General features: G+C 36.5%; 1 protein-coding gene across 1 annotated transcript in view; it reads right to left on the minus strand.

Moving 5' to 3' along the window:
• FGF2 (fibroblast growth factor 2) overlaps positions 1-18,353 on the minus strand; it is a 65,351-nt gene that overhangs the window by 11,326 nt on the left and 35,672 nt on the right. Inside the window, exon 2 of the mRNA XM_026016823.2 lies at positions 2,911-3,014. Within this exon, the coding sequence (XP_025872608.1) occupies positions 2,911-3,014 (104 nt within the window). The remainder of the gene's footprint in view (positions 1-2,910; positions 3,015-18,353) is intronic.

Below are 18,353 nucleotides of genomic sequence, written 5' to 3' on the forward strand. Positions count from 1 at the left end.
TCAGTTTTCGTATCTATTGTTTTAAATTCATCTCCTCTTTTATGGACTCCAGTAGTTTCAGAGATGCTCTTGAAAGTAGTTTCTGTTTTCAACACTTTTGACACCTATGAAGCTTTTAATCATTACAGATGAACATATATTCCAGCCTATGTTTTGAGATAAATAATCCCTCCAATGCCACCATGATTACTAGGTTACTTGATCCTTTAATATCGGTAAGTGGAAAACTACAGGATAACAGTTTCAAATTGTCCACTGAACTAGATTAAAAAAGAGAAAAAGTGAGAACTTTAAAACCACTTGACTAGTGTTGTCTACAGTTAGTCATAACAAAAGCAAATGTATGTATCTCCTTTATTTTCCCCACCACCTTCATTGTTTGACAGTAGCCAAAGCAACACCGAACCATTGCAGAAGCCATCATGAGTCACTCTACAGGTGTTTTGTCACATACTGACGTGAGAAGAGTAGGAGTAAACCTCTCCTCTCTACAAACTCAAAGTTGTCCAAAATTACTGATTCACTGTCCTGGAAATATTTAAAGTGCTACTTTGGTAGATTCCCAGTGTATTACATCACCCTTTAACTTGACAACAGACTGGTAGAAAAAAAGACAAGCACAGTAGAAGTAAAAGTCCCAAGTAGTCCATCTTGTAGGACTATATTTTTTGCCTGGGAATCGCATCCATTCCCGTAACACAACTATTACCTATATGCTGATGACACCCAAATCTATATGTGGCACAGACCTCTCTTCCAAATTCCAGACCACAACTATGTAGTGAGCATCTCCATCTGAATTTCTCAGGCAACTCAAACTAGGTAAATCTAAATTTGAACCTGTATTACCTTTTTCCAGAACTTGCTCTTTTCCTCCTTCCCCTTTCTCATCTACCTTCTCATACAAACCAGAAACTGAGGACTTTTTCCTCTATTTCACTCCTAAATCTAATCAATCTCAAGTGCTAGTACTTTACTCAATCCTCTGTCCTGTCATTGCCAGGTTTTCATCATCGGGACTATTACAATGGCCTTCTAACTGGTTTGTCTCCACCAGTTTCAGCCCCATCAGATCCATCCTCTACACTGCTGCAGAGTGATCTTTCTCAAATTCAAAACAGATTGTGTCTCTTAAAACCCTTCATGGATTTCCACTGTGTGTAACACATGGTGTATAAGGCACTTAAGCAGGTAGTCTATCTCTCCAGCTGTATCTCTTCCCTTCTACTTTGCATTTCCTTTGCACTTTACTCTCCAGAAGTAGTGAATTATTAGAGAAGTACTTCCTAAGCCTTCTCCACCCATGCCTTTGCATATACTATGTTCATCTCCACTCCTCTGCTCCTGACTGCCTGATGATTTCCTCCTACATCATTTATAGGTTGTCTTCCAAGACAAGTTTAATCACTTCTTTTCCTATATTACCTCCTATATCATAATACTTATTTCCTATCCAATATTACTATACATTTACACAGTATATAGAAGGAACACATCAAAACCCTTACACTTACAAATACTTATTTATTTACACTTCTACCTCCCCAGGATATGATTCATTAAGGGCACAGATCATTTTGTATTAAATTTTATAACCCATATGCCTAGCGTCTGGCAACTGTATACTCAATACTGGCTAATCTTGAAGAGGATTCTAAAGTTTATTCAACTACCAAAGAGAGAGCACACACCATTACACCCAGAGTTGTTATTTATCCTGCAAAAGTCATGTAAATTGAAAAATATGTCAACATAAATACATCTTTGTCAGACGATCAGATGATTGAAATATTCTTTATCTTTATAACTCTGTTTTGGAAATCCAAAGGTCTTCACTCAGAAAAAAAAATTCAAAAACTCTGTATGGCTTAAAATACAACTGCTCAGTAATACTGGATCTCCTCTGTGGGGAAAGTTATAGGCAATAATAACTGGCTACTGGCATTGGTATCATGGCTGCAGTTTATGTGTATACACACACACACATACACACACTTTTAGGTATGTATCCCATCTACTCCCCCAGTGAGACAGAAGTGGGGTCTTTTATCCTGCTTTTTTTCTCTGCAGTATTTCCCACACATCATGTCTGCCCAACAGACATGCAATCCTGGTTCTAATGACAATGGTGGAGTTCACAGGGCTGCTTTAGTGAAAAGAATACTAGCCAGGAGCTGTGACTCCTGACTAGCTGTTGATAAAAAGTAAAAAAGTGAAGTCCTTGTCCTTAATGAATTTATATATAAATAGAAGATGAAGCAAAATTTTTGAGGATCTATGATACATGATCCAGATTTGGGCATTTGATATAAATTATCTAGTTTAGTCCTCACAAGAACTCTCTAAGGTAGGATCATTAGTGTCTCTATTTTACAGGTAAGGGATCTAACTCAGAATAATTTGCTTGAGAACACACAGCTAATAAGTGGCAGTGCGAGTATCAGTGTCTAGGTTAAAAGCCCACATTCTCAACTAGTACTCTATACTGTAAACATTTTGTATGTGAAATCTGAAAGAAGAAACCTGATACTGAAAAGTTTATATGTCCATCTCACTGATCTTCAAACAACTGCTTAATATAAGAATTTTAACAACTGTAGCTTAATAGCTTTGCAGAGAAGGCAGTAAAATGCAATGAATTAGAGCTCATGCTCCAGAGTCCAGAATGCCTCAGGTGCCATCTTATGTTCTATCCCATGTGAGCTGTGTTTCCATGGTTACTTTATTATGCCCCAGAACTTCAGTTTTTGCATCTGTGAAACAGAGTACCACTACTTTATAGGTACTCGAAGATTAAATTATATAATACTTATAAAATCCGTAATAAAAAATACCAATACTAGTAAATTAACAGCAACAAAAGCTAACAAAGAAAAAAAACTACAAAAAAAAACAGAGAACATTACTTACAGAAGCCAGTAATCTTCCATCTTCCTTCATAGCAAGATAGCGATTTGCACATACTCCTTTGATGGACACAACGCCTCTCTCTTCTGCTTGAAGTTGCAATTTGACTGTAATGGAAAAATTACCTTTGTGGCATCACAGAAAAAACAGCCGTCTGCACATTTACACAATATGAAGTCAAGTGCAACCAGCTAATCCACTCTGGAGGGTTTGCAAGGTGGGGGATGAGACAGATGTCGATTAGATCATATTAGGATGAGATACAGATCCTCTAGAATTTGAGTGCCTCTAGATTCCCTTCTCCTGAGTCAATAAACAGTGACAGAATGGAGAATGTTTTCCTTTCCTTTGATGTGCAATTAGCCTCTACTTGGCCTTGTTAACTGCTTACGAGGTTTTAAAAAGTGAACAGATTTTAAAGTACATAAAAATGTAGGGCACCTGGGTGGCTCAGTCAGTTAAGCCACCAACTCTTGGTTTCAGCTCAGGTCATCATCCTGGGACTGAACCTGGCTTCAGGCTCTGCATTCAGTGAGGAGTCTGCTTGTGGATTCTCTCTTTTTCTCTCCCTCTGCCCTTGCTCATGCTCTCTATTAAATATTTTTTAAAATAAAAGTATGTAAAGATATAAACCACTTGTGAGAATTTCCACACTAAGTTTAAACTTTTTTAAGGTTGTTTGTTTGTTTATTAAGAGAGACAGTGCAGGGCAGCCCCGATGGCGCAGCAGTTTGGCGCCGCCTGCAGCCTGGGGTGTGATCCTGGGGACCTGGGATCGAGTCCCACATCGGGCTTCCTGTGTGGAGCCTGCTTCTCCCTCTGCCTGTGTCTCTGCCTCTCTCTCTGTGTCTATGAATAAATAAATAAAATCTTTAAAAAAAAGAGAGAGAGTGCACACGTTCACACAATGTGTTGGAAGAGGGGGAAGGAAGGGCAGAGGGAGAGGGAGAGAATCTTAAGCAGACTCTATGGTGAGTGCAGAGCCTAACCCAGGCTCAATCTCAAGACCCTGAGATCATGACCTGATATGGTGAGTGCAGAGCCTAACCCAGGCTCAATCTCAAGACCCTGAGATCATGACCTGAGCTGAAATCAAGAGTCCATGCTTAGCTAAGCCGCCCCAGTGCCCCTTAAAAGTTTTTAACCAATTCTTCACAAAATATAATCGAATTACTCACTACTATCTTTTGGTTTGTATTTCCTTGAGTTTCTACACATATTTCTAGCTTCCCCTTTAATACAATACCAATGTATATGCCTTTCTTTATGGATGGATTGTGATGTATACCTTTTTTTTTTTTGGCAAATATCTATCTCGTGGAAAAACAAAATGCTCATACTTAATTTGCTTTTACAGTGTGTTGAAAGATTTTCAGAATGTAAGATCCTGAAAAGGATGACTTGTTAATACTGCATTATCAACATTAAGCAGACTGTAGGAAAAAAATAGATATTACATGATTATGATTATCCCATAAGGATAATTATCTAATTAATTCAAATAAAAATGAAGTTAACAGCTTCTGTTTTACTATTCAGAGGTTGCATTTTTCTGCCAAAATAGTATTCTTCAAAATATCTTTTAGCTAACAGATTACATAAAAAAAGAAAAAAAAAAAAACAGGTTCTGGGGCCAAATAAATTTCGGAAATTCTTGGTTAAGCCAGGTTAACTCTTTATTGCCAAGTTTCTCAGAACTTTGCTTCTTACAAATGCATTATAAGTCACCATAAGGGTATACATTGTTTATAAAATTTACCTGGTCTCAGAATGAATTATGAACATATCTATGAATGTATCTAGGACATTCTTCAGAGCAATAGAAAAATAAACATTCAAATATTTAGAAATAATAATATTAATTAGATAAGATTAGAAACAAAGTAAGTTAATTTTCCCAGGTGTGTCCAAGTAGCTAGGGAAACTTGGCATGAAAAAGCAATGTTTCAAAGATTCTGGAATAACTAACTTGGTTAGATATTATGTCATAGTAATTATGTTTTAAATTTTTCCATATCAGAGACACATACAGGTAAAAAAAGACATAACATCTGGGATTAGCTTTAAAGCATTTTAGCAAAAAATAAAATATTCTAGCAGCCAATAAAATTTTTTATAAAGTGGGCAGGATAAATAAAACAAGTTTTGATTAACTGATGTCAATAGCTATTAGAAGCATGGGAGCTTATTATTCTATTTGCTCTACTTTATGAATGAGAATTTACATTTAAAAAAATCTGTTGAACATTTAATGTCTGATTCTCCTCTGTGTAAAAGTCTCCTAGATTTCAGAGAACATAGCATTAGGTAAGCTTGCATTTACCAGGCAAAATTCTACAGAATCTTAAAAGATAATATAAGGTAAGAGAAATATAATCAAAACATGAAAACTAAACAAAGAAGGGCATAAGGTCTTTTTCACAACATTACAGGGAAGGATAGAAAATAAGCTTTATTTTTAACAGATAAAACCAAAATTATGTTAATGAATATAAACAAATTCTTGTATACAGCTCTAATATGATCCAGATAAGCCATATTAATTATGAATACATTTATATCTCTTTTCAACTCTTAAGGCTGCATACATGCTCATGAGACAAGACTGCATAATCACTATACTTTCTTTTGGTGCTTTATCAATAAACTGTATAGCCTAGTTGTACCCTACCATCACTAAGTGTGTATTACTGGTCATAAGGGGGATTATGTATATTAACATGGGGCCAACACCAGTGACTCAATACCCCAAGCAAACGCCATCACTCCTTGACCTTGTACAGATTCCTTGGGTATTCCACACTAAGCAATTATCACTCAATATGAAGCCACTAAAAAACAAACATTAATTGTAGACGCTTAAAAAATGTTTCCATTGCCATATAATCTTAAAAATATACACTTTAAAGATAACCACAGCCCAAAACAAGCTGTATGAGCCATAAAATCATAAATTTTCTTTAAAATCCCATTAAGGGGCAGCCCCGGTGGCGCAGCGATTTAGTGCTGCCTACAGCCCGGGGTGTGATCCTGGGGACCCGGGATCGAGTCCCACAGCAGGCTCTCTGCAGGGGGCCTGCTTCTCCCTCTGCCTGTGTCTCTGCCTCTCTCTCTGTGTCTCTCATGAATAAATAAATAAAATCTTTAAAAAATAAAATAAATAAAATCCCATTAAGGCTGAGATGCAAAGCAACCTAAATGAACTAAATTCCACATACAAATGATCCCTTCCCATAAAAGAGATGACTAATTGCTTTTATCTCTAACAGAAGGAAGAATAAACCTGGCAAAAAGGGAAATATGGCGAAACCATCTGAAATTTTATTAACTCTTAACAGCTGTTGATGTGAGGAATTAGAGTTCTGAGGAGCTCTAATCAAAGTACAACTCCATGCCCACCTGCCGGTTCTCTCACAGAGCTTGCATGGAGTGCACAACCACCACACATCAAAGGCTGGGACAGAACAAAAGGGCTGAGAAATTCTCCTGAAGTACCCTCAGGCCTTTGCTGAATGTAAAGCCACAGTTCACTGAAGGCTAGAAGCAGGACAAAGCTGAGTAAGATCCCTCTGACAAGCAAGAAGCCTTCACAAATGCAAAGCAGGATAAAGAGAGATCTCACAAGACAAGTTCAGGAGCAAGGCTAACTGCTGACCTACCCAAACAGTTGTCAGCTGGGCTATAAGGCAAAATAGAATACAAAAAAAAAAAAAAAAATTATCCAATTAACCCAAAAGAAGGAAGGAAGAGAGAAACCGGACAAAGAACGGATGAGGAAATTAGAAAATAAGATCCAAGATGGTAGATTAAACCCAAACATATCAATAATTACACTAAATGTAAATGAACATTTACATTTAAGGGAAAAAATTGTCAACAAGATAAAAAAGCAAGATTCAGCTGTGTTGTTAATAAGAAAAGCACTTTAAATACAAAGGCAAAGGCAAGTTGAAAGTAAAAATGTGGGAAAAATATAAAAGTATAAGAATGTTGGTATGGCTATAATATTTGATAATGTGGACTTCAGGGCAAGTAGTATAGAGATGAACAAGGTAATTGCATGATGATAAGAGGTCAGATACATCAAGAAGACATAATAATCTTAAATGTGTAGCACCTAATAGAATCCTAAAATAACTGAAGCAAAAATTAAGAATATGGAATTTATGAATATTATCTACCAAATTGACCTTTTTTTTAGATCATGTAGCTTTCATTCACCTGGGACTTTCTGCTCCTCTTAACATCATAGTTATTTGAAAACTGTGCTAAAAAAAATATTAACTGCCAGCATAGTAAGCTATTCTATGCTTATTTGCCTAGTGAACTTGACTTGCTCAAATCAATCAACTCCAGCTGACAAGTTTTTTTTCCAAAGTCACCATGATATTAAATAATATCAAGGGCTCTTAGGATGCCTGGGTGGCTTACTGGTTGAGCGCCTGTCTTTGGCTCAGGTCATGATCCCGGAGTCCTGGGATCAAGTGCTACAACAGGCTCCCCAAAAGGAGCCTGCTTCTCCCTCTGAGCATGTCTTTGCCTCTCTCTGTCTCTCTCATGAATAAATAAAATCTTTTTAAGAGGGGGGGGCTCTTGTACTGAACTACTGGTGCTCCTAATTCCTTTAACAGTCTGTAGTAATTCATATATGATATAATTCATTTAAAATGTACAAACAAATAGTTATTGATATAGTCAGAGTTGTGCAACCACCAATACAATTAATTTTAGGACATTTTCATCATACATACCCTTTAGTATTCATCTCCCATGTCCCCAATACTACTATCTCCAGGCTTAGGCTACCACTAATCTACTTCCTGTCTCTATAGATTTGCCTATTCTGGATATTTCATTTAAATGGAATCATGCAATATGTGGTCTTTTGTGACTGACTTCCTTCACTTAGCATAATGTTTTCAAGGTTCATCCATGTTGTAGCAATTATCAATACTTCGTTCCTTTTTATTGCCAAATAACATTCCACCGGATCAATGAATCACATTTGATTTACCCATCCACGCTTGATAAACATCTGTTGTTTCCAGTTTTAGGCTATTATGAATTATACTGCTGTGAACATGCTACAGAAACAAGATTTGGAGTAGATATATTTTCATTTCTTCTGCATATACACTGAAAAGCCAAATTACTAAGTCTTATGGTGATTATGTTTACTCATTTAGGAATTGACAGACTTTTCAAAACAACCATTTTACATTCCCATTAGAAATTGAGGGTTCCAATTTCCCCACCTCCTGACCATATTTGTTATAGTCTGTGTTTGGGGTGGGGTTTTTTTTTTTTCTATTTTTCTGTTTGTTTTTATTACAGCTAGCCTACTTAGGTGTGAAGTGATATCTCATAGTTTTGATATGCATTTTTCTGATGGGTAATGATATTAGGCATCTTTTTATGTGCTCATTGGCTATGTGGCTAGGAAGCTCTGTGGGGTCTCTTTTAAAAGGACACTGATCCCACTCATGAGGGCTCCACCCTTATGACTTCATCAACTTCCAAAGGCCCCACCCTTTTTTTTTAATTCTAGTAGAATTAACTTATAGTATTATATTAGTTTCAGGTGTAGTGATTCAACAGTCCTATATATTATTCAAATCTTGACAAGATTAAGTGTACTCTTAATCCCCTTGACCTATTTCACCTATCCCTCAACCCACCTCCCCTCTGGTAATCATGTTTGTTTTCTATAGTTAAGAGTCTTTTGGTTTGCCTCTTTTTCCTTTGTTCATTTGTTTTGTTTCTTAAATTCTACATGTGAGTGAAATCCTATGGTATTTCTTTCTCTGATTTTGCTCAGCATTATACTCTCTAGATCCATCCATGTTGTTGCAAATGTCAAGATTTCATTTTTTATGGCTGAATAATATTCCTGTGTGTGTGTGTTGCATGCACCACATCTTCTTTATCCATTCATCTACCAATGGATATGTAGGTTGCTTCCATAATCTATTATAAATAATGCTGCAATAAACATAGAGATGCATGTATCCCTTTGAATTGGTTTTTGGAATGCAATTACTAGATCATAGGGTGGTTCTATTTTTAACTTTTTGAGGAGCCTCCATACTGTTTTCCACAGTGGCTACACCACTTTGCATTCCTACCAACAGACAAGAGGGTTCCTTTTTCTACACATCCTTGCCAACCCTTGTTTCTTGTGGTTTTGATATTAGCCATTCTGACAGCCATTCTGAAATAATATCTTATTATGGTTTTGATTTGCATTTCCCTGATGATGAGTGATGTTGAGCTACTTTTCATGTGTCTGTTTACCTCTGTATATCTTTGGAAAAATGTACATTCATATCTTCTGATCATTTTTTAATTGGATTACTTGGTGGGGTTTTTTGGGTACTGAATTGTATAAGTTCTTTATATATTTGGGATACTGTTTTTCAAATATGTTATTGCAAATACCTTTTCCTATTCAGTAGCTGTCTTCTAGTTTTATTGATTATTTCCTTTGCTGTGCAGAAATTTTTAATTTTTATGTAGTCCCAACAGTTTATTTTTGCTTCTGTTTTCCTTGCCTCAGGGAACCTATGTAGAAAGAAGTTGCTATGGCCAATATCAGAGAGACAACTGCCTGTGCTCTCTTCTAGAATGTATATGGCCTCAAGTCTCATATTTAGGTCCTTAATCTAAATTTAATTTATTTCTGTGTATGGTGTAAGAAAGTGACCTAGTTTCATTCTTTTGTATATAGCTGTCCAGTTTTCCCAACACCATTTGTTGAAGAAATTATCTTTTTTCCCCATAGGAAAAAAAAAAGAAAAAACAAAAAACTTGCCTCTTTTGTCAAAGATTAATTGACCACATAATCGTGGATTTACTTCTGGGCTCTCTGTTCTGTCCATTGATCTTTGTGTTTATTTTTGTGCCAGTACCACACTGTTTTGATTACTACAGCTTTGTAGGATAACTTGAAATTAGATTCTCATACCTACAACTTTGTTCTTCTTTTTCTTTTTTTTTTTTTTTTTGTTCTTTTTTGTTGTTGTTGTTGTTCTTTTTCAAGATTGCTTTAGCTATTGGGGGTCTTCTTTGGTTCCATACAAATTGTAGGATTCTTTGTTCTAGTTCTGTGAAAAATGCTGTTGGTATTTTGATTGCATTGAATCTGTAGATTGCTTTGGATAATATGGACAATTTAACAATATATGTTCTTCCAATCCATGAGCCTGGAGTATCTTTTCATTTATTTGTGTCATCGTCCATTTCTTTCATTGTTGTGTTTGTTTTCAGAGTACAGGTCTTTCACCTCCTTGGCTGGGTTTATTTCTAGATATCTTACTATTTTTAGTACACTGTAAATAGAATTGTTTTCTAAATTCCTTTTCTGGGGCTTCATTATTTGCATATAGAAATGCAACAGAATTCTGTACATTGATTTTGTATTCTACAATCATGCCAAATTCATTTATCAGTTAATAGTTTTTGGTGGAATCTCTAGGATTTTCTGTATATAGTATCATTTCATCTGCAAATAGTGAAAGTTTTACTTCTTCCTTACCACTGGATGCCTTTTATCCCTTTTTCTTATCTGATTGCTATGGCTAGGATTTCTAGTACTGTGTTGCATAAAAGTGGTGAGAGAAGACATCCCAAAGGCTCCACTTTCTAATACCATTGTACTGAAGTTAGGACTTCAATGTATGAATTGGGGGGGGGGGGGGAGCACAAAGATTCAGTGCATAACACGTATAAAAATTGTGTTAACGTTCCAGATAGAGTCCCTCAGATACTCTGCAGATTCTATACAATGTGAAATCTCAGCTAGTACTCAAGACTGAACAGTACAGTCCAGTGAAACTAAACCTGGTCGCATTCAAGTTAGATTTTTAGTTGTCACTCTTCCATGTTGCACTGGCTTCATGGGATGGAAAGATACAATAATCATACTTGAGATTTAGAAGACTCTTAATAAGTCATTATATCTTATGACCTAGCAAAGGCATAAGCCAAAGACACATTTCATTTGCTGGGGAGAAAAGGGGAAGAAGGTGTTCATAAGGAGTAGTTTTAAATATTAAATACTTTCAGATAGGAAATGAAAGGAATTACATTAAATTTCCATATCAAGAGTACATTGTAAAATTTTCCACATTTGTCAGGAAATAAAACATAACAGACAAGACTGCAAAACAAAATTTGTTCTGAAAAATGGAGGATGACTTAATCATCAACTCTTCTGAACCATAAAAATCCATTCTGTCTGCATCTAACCAGGAAAGTATCAACCTCAGCCTGGAAATTTAAAAGTGTCTGGAAATATAAAATTATAATATTATACTTAGATAAAGGTTAAAGCCTTGTATTTCACCTTATATAAAAACTAAAACCTACTTTAAATATAGGCTTTGTTATACATTTGAAAATTGTCTACCATAGGTATTTAAAAAGATATTTTCTCCATGATAATACTATGAAATTTGCCACCTAAAAAGTGCTTAATAAATAACTATAGGGGCACCTGGGTAGCTCAGTCAGTTAGGCATCTGCCTTCTGCTGGAGTCTTGATTCTGAGGTCCTAGGATAGAGCCCCGCTTCTCCCTTGCCCTCTACCACTACCCCTGCTTTTGCTCTCTTTCAAATAAATAAAATCTTTCTTAAAACATAAATAATAAATGACTATAAAATAGAACATTCCTTTTTGTTATAAGTACTATTCTGTGGCACACACTGAGCTAGACTCTGGAATTATAATCTACTCTGGGAAACCTGTGGTCATTCCCTCTTCCCTTCTCTCCTTAGTTTAGGATAGGAACCCTCTCCTCTATACTCTCATATTGTCCTGTTTTCCCCACTCAGAACAATTTTATACTATACATGTCTGTCCCTCCCTGACTATAAATTTCTTGAGGGCAGAGAGAGGTACCTTATCTATCTCTATACCTATGTATTAGCACAGTGCCAGGTGTACACAAGTATCTAGTGAATGTTTTGTGGATGAAAGCATCTCATGAAAGAGAAAATGGGTAAAGAAACAATTGCAGCAATGCCCTTGGTGTGATACTTGAGTTTTATACAGGTGCTATGAGACTATTAGAAAAGGACATGTAATTAGATGGAAAATCAGGGAATCTTTCTAGGAGGGATGAGATTTCACCTAAGTTTTGAAGGGTACGAGGAAAGAATTTCACGAAGAAGGTACAGGGTAGGGAAACAAGGAGGAATTCCAGGTAGAATGTTATTCCAGAACTGAAGCATGAAATAAACCACAATTGTCCTAAATAGCCAAGTCCTAGACACCTAAAGTAATCAACAAAATCCAGACTGAGAGCTTAAAACACATATATTTAAAAAGCAAAACAAAGTAGAATATTTAAGGATGTCTATTGGTGTGATGAAATTAGTAAGAAATAAGAAAAAGTGACTAAAAATCTGTACACTTTTATTGGGAAGACAAGGGACTGGGACAGGAGACATAGGTTTCTAGGTGGCTGGCAAAATTCTGTTTTGTTTTTTTAATCTGAGTGACAGTTATAAGAATATTCAGCTAGTAATTTATTAAAATAGAAGATATTCTATGTGGTTTTCTGTATCAATGATATATATTAGATCTACTCTGGGAAACTATATATATATATATATATACTGTAAAAAATACTAAATATGGATACTGATTTAACCCATATCATTTCAGCAAGCTAGAGACCATTCACTATATTGAGTTTTGGATGCATAGAAGTCAACAATTTTGATAAACATAGACTTCTGGTGGCTTTCTATTGTTGATATTAAATCCAGTAAGATGAACTTGGAAAAATAAATACTGAGCTATTCAAGTTTATAATTCAACCCTTTTTTTGTTGTTGTTATAGAAAAAAAAAAACCAAAAGCCGTAAACCACAAAATTGAAAGATCTCATCACTAGGCAAGACCTTACTGGTCAATTAGTCCCCTCATTATACAATTACATTTTAAATCCCATCTACAATATCCATGAGAGGCAGTTATCTTACTTTTACTTGAAAATCTTCACTAAAGGAAAATTTACAGTCTTTCTAAAATAATTTGGCTATGTAAGCAAAGGAACAGAAACTGATCATCCTAAGTAAACCACTCAAATAAATGTTCAAGTGCTCAGATTATTAAGCACTTGACACATTTAATTATGTAATATAACAAAAAAGCCAAATTATTATTCTAGTATTATTGCCGCTGCTCAAAATATTTTGGAACTCCTTCGGAATTCCCCCATAATTTGTATTGTTTTCTTTTGAATATGCTCAAGGATGATAAATCTTAAAGTCATAAAAACCAATTTGTTAGAGAGCTTTAAAGGACTTCAGAGATCATCCAGTGTACCCTAGTGCCTAGAGTACACTGCCTAGTGCCTAGTCCCTTCTCGTTTATAAATAAGGAAGCTGACATTTAGAAACTTTTGTATATAGTGAAAGATATCTTTTTTGGAAACAGTCAAGTCTGTGTTTCCAAGAATGGTGAATATATTCATTCATTCAATAAACATTTGCTAATAATGGCTATGTGCCAGGTTCTATGCTAAGCAATGGGGAAGTAAAAAACAAAATACAACATTGTTCTTTGACCTTGAAGAACATACAGTATTGTCAAGGAGAAGATCAATGGATACAGGCAAATAACTAAACAAGCTAAATACTTTAAGTGCCATGAGAGAAATAAAGACAAACTACCTTGAGAGTTCCCGGAGGTACCTATAACCCAGTCCGGGAAATTAAAGGTTTCCTGGAAAGTGACAGCTGAATGGGGACCAAAGGAATTAGCAGGAGTTAGTCAGGAAAAGAAAAAGTAGAAACCAAAAATAAGTATCCTTATACAACTTCCAAAGGAGAAAGGGAAGAGCATGGCATATCCAAGGAATGTCAAGTGATTAGGGGTGGCTAGCACAGAGAGTAAGGGTGTTGTGTGTGCTGTGGAAAGGGCATCGTGGGACAAGGTAAGGTGGAGAGGCCAGAGGCTCTGAATGTGTTAAGGAGTTTGATAGTGTGAAATGATAAGGGCTCTTAATGAAATAGAATGGAGAGAAGTTGGTAAAAATGTGACAAATGAAGGAAATAGGAGCAGATATGAAGGGAATGGAGGTAAGAGAAGGCAGAGAAGGAAGGAAGGAAAAAAAGAGGGAGGAAGAAAGGTAGGGAGGAGTTCAGTATGAATCCCAGATTTCTCTATCCTGGATTACTGGGAAATAATGGAGATGGGAAATAAAAGAGGAGGGACAAGAGAAGACAATGAGATGTACTCCCTTAAGACATACCGAAAATCTGCGGAAAATCCATAAAGAGATATCCAGAAGACAGTTATATGAATCTGGAGCTCAAAGAAGAAATCTATGCTGGAAATAAAGATTTGATAATTATAGCAAACAAGTGACTGCATAGAGCAGAGGCTACACCTAATCCCACCTAGGGATCTAGAAAATGGATGAGACCCTCCCGACCAATGTGTAGCAGGTGTAAATTAAGGACAAAGGACAGAATCTTGGGAAGCACCAACAAGGATGTAGAGCAAGTAGAGCCTGGGTAAGAGTCATCAGCCCAAGCAAGTACAAGAAGGTATGTATATACACACCTGATACCTACCTACACACACAAACACACACACACACACACACACACACAACTAAGGGACAAAACGGTTAGTCTTTGCAGATAGTACAATTTTCTACATTAAAAATCAAGGACTAAAAGCAATGTGATATTCCGGACTGGAACCTGGAACAGAAAAAGGACATTAATGGAAAAAGTGGTGGAATCCAAATAAAGTCTGTAGTTAACAGTAACATATCAGTATCAACTTTTTAACTTTTGACAAAAGTGTCACAGTTACATAAGAAGTTAAGCATAGGGAAAGCTGGGTGAAGGGTATAGGAGAACTTTGTAATCTTTGCAACTCTTCCATAAATCTAAGATTATTTCTAAATAAAGTGTTTTAAATGTCAAAATAAAATACAAATGAACTATTAGAAATCATTCAGCAAGGTTGCTTGATATAAGAATATATAAAATCAATTGAGTTTCTATAACTCACAACAAACTGATAAAACATGTAATTATTTTTTAAAAGATACCATTTGTAGGGATCCCTGGGTGGCGCAGCGGTTTGGCGCCTGCCTTTGGCCCAGGGCATGATCCTGGAGACCCGGGATCGAATCCCACGTGGGGCTCCCGGTGCATGGAGCCTGCTTCTCCCTCTGCCTATGTCTCTGCCTCTCTCTCTCTCTGTGACTATCATAAATAAATAAAAATTAAAAAAAAAAAGATACCATTTGTGATAATAACTAAAGGCTCCTAGGACTTTTATGGAGAAAATTATAAAACTTTATCAAAAGTCATGTGTAAAAGCCTTAAAAGGGGAAGTATGAAAGCTTGCAAATGGGAAAATTCAATATAGTTAAGATGTCACTTCTCCCCCCTCAAACAATCCATAAATTTAATGAAACCTCAAGGGCGTAGTCAGTAGTAGAAAACCAGGAAGAGTAAAAACCAAGTGAAGGGGATCCCTGGGTGGCGCAGCGGTTTGGTGCCTGCCTTTGGCCCAGGGCGCGATCCTGGAGACCCGGGATCGAATCCCACGTCAGGCTCCCGGTGCATGGAGCCTGCTTCTCCCTCTGCCTGTGTCTCTGCCTCTCTCTCTCTCTCTGTGACTATCATAAATAAATAAAAATTTAAAAAAAAAAAAAAAAAAACAAGTGAAGACATAATCTCAAGTGGGACCTTCAAACCCTTCATAGTCAAAGAGTGCAAAAGAAGGCCGGTAACATGATTGAAAAGTATTCACTGAATTTAACCACAGTAAGAATTTGGGAACAGTAAATACAACTTCTCTAAGAAGTTTGACTGAAATAAACCACAGGTATTGGAATGTGGTACTCAGAAAAAACATGGTATCAAATTGCATGGATTTTGGAGTCCGACAGAACTGGACTCAAAATCAGGATTCACCACTGGCTGAGCTTACCTCTTCACCTGCACAATGGATAAGAACTGCTATTATACAAGGCTATAGTGAAGATGAGATATTAGATCTCTCTATATACATGTTTTAGTACACAGTAATCATCAAATATGTTGGGCTCTTACTCTATTTCTTTTCTATTGCTTTGTTTTGAGATTCAAGGAATTATATTGTTAGGAAACCTTGTACTTGAGCATGAAAACAACTAGGGGAGGGCAACTGTAGCATACAAAATGTGGCTGGAGCATCTTATAAAAATATGTCATTTATCTCATATATAATATCTTACCATAGGGAGGCTGATTCTTTACCTACAGCAAATAAATTATAGTTTCACTATTCTCAAAATGAGAAGACAAAGACATACAATTTCTCAATCTATTACCCTGTGCTTACTACTTATTTATTTATTCATTCATTCATTCATTCAATAAAGTGGTCCTGGTGCCTGTTACGTCAGGAGTATTCTAGGAGCTAGAAGTACAACTGTAACCAAGATCTATAAAGTCTCTGCCCTCAGAGAGCATACCTTCTAATGGCAACTGCACAATGTTTCTTTTGGGCTAGCATTAATATTATTTGTCATTTAAGTAATTTGAAACAGAAGCAAACAGAAACTCTCAATACACAAAGATAATCAGAAAGCAGTTATCCAGAGGCACCTGTGTGCCTCAGTCAATCTCAGGGTCATGAGATTGAGCCCTGCATTGGGCTCTGTGGACATGGAGCCTGATAAAGATCCTCTCTCTCCCTCTCCCTCTATGCCTCACCACCTGTCCTCTCTCTCAAAAAAAAAAGCAGTTGTCTAATACTAGATTACTGGTCTGCAGATGACAGGCACTCCTATTTCCTAGCATCCTCATCTAAGAACACTGTACATTATTTTCTTAGTCATTCAAAATAAACTTACTTTTAAAACTGAGTGAGTGTTAGCTTTCCACTAGAATTATATTTTTGAGTCAAAACAATATGTTGGAAACATCCAATTTAATACTGAAGACCAGGCGCTAAAAACTTTTTAATGTAGATAACTGACAAAGGAGCCTAGGTAACACAAGAAACCCATTTGTTGAAAATGAAAAACTCTAAATCTCCATACCTATATGGAGAACTTGAGGTAATAATCAACAAAGCTCAGGAACCTAAATTTATTTATTTCGTTCTTCCCTTTTTTGTGAACACAAAACAACTAACAAGCCCCTCTCGTTACACTTTCATTTTTTTTATTACTTCCTTTTGCCTATTATCCCAGAACCCAAAATCCACACCCCATTTTCTTCACTGCCCAGCACACAGATGGTTGATTAAAATTCTTAGCAACTCCTCAGTTTGGAAAGAAGGTTAGGGACACCTGGGTGGCTCAGTGATTGAACATCTGCGTTCAGCTCAGGTCATGATCCCCAAGGTCCAGGACTGAGTCCCACATTGAGCTCCCCACAGGAAGCCTGCTTTTCCCTCTGCCTATGTCTCTGCCTGTCTCTCACGAATAAATAAAATCTTAAAAAAAAAAAAAAGCTTAAATTGAACATAATTATGAGAGAAAGAAAAACAGGAAGGAAGAAAAGAAGGGCGGGAAGAACTTTAGAAATTCATTAATTCCTTCATTACTCCTCAGTCAGGACATGGCTTTATGAGGCCATTAATCTGTATATCAACTCATATCCATAAAGTAAAAATTGTTTTCATTATGGAACGATAATGACAAAATATTTAAAAACATCTAAATAAGTGAAATATATTATGTCTGAAATACCAAATTTATTACCATAATTGTTTTATTTCTATACTATATCATTTAATTTCCACAATTGTAAAAAACTGAAAATGTACAGCTGATTTATGCCAAAGAGAGGGCTGTTACAAGAAATTCCAACCAAAAAACCCCACAAAAATCTGTTTCTTCCAGTATCTCCTCTACTGGATTTTAAACTTCATGACCTAAAATGTTAGCAGTTGGGCTAGCTGAGCTACAGATAAGAGCAAGTGTAACAGGAGACCCAAATGGCAGTAGAGGTCAGAGGATTGCTGACTCTTCTAATAACACAGCTGCTTGTTTAAGAATGGTGATTGGTTTTACTTCTATAAGTGGCATCAGATAAAGACTATTTGGCATCTTGATGCATTCCAGAAGTTCCAATTATATAATATAGGGTCCAAGTAGGGCTGCACATAACTTCAAAGATGGAGAGAAAAGGAAAGAGTCCACCGTCTCAGCGCTCATCAGTAAATAGTCACAACAAGTAGACAGGCAGAGAAAACATCTTCCCACACTCCTTCCACACCTGCCAGTGCCTCCAGACAGCATCTGATTCTCCTAGCATCAGGAAGAGGCCCGAACTGCTCTGCCAGCAGGGGTGCTTCTTGGCCCACTTTGTGGAGGCAGCATAATCGTGCAGGAAAATTCTGTCAACCATTGGCAAGGGCATTTTCTAGCAAGAACAGCACCAGTACTGATGTCTCAGTAATCTGGATTTCAGAAGCCCACG

This window comes from Vulpes vulpes, chromosome 4 (assembly GCF_048418805.1).
Source record: "Vulpes vulpes isolate BD-2025 chromosome 4, VulVul3, whole genome shotgun sequence".
NCBI lineage: Eukaryota > Metazoa > Chordata > Mammalia > Carnivora > Canidae > Vulpes > Vulpes vulpes.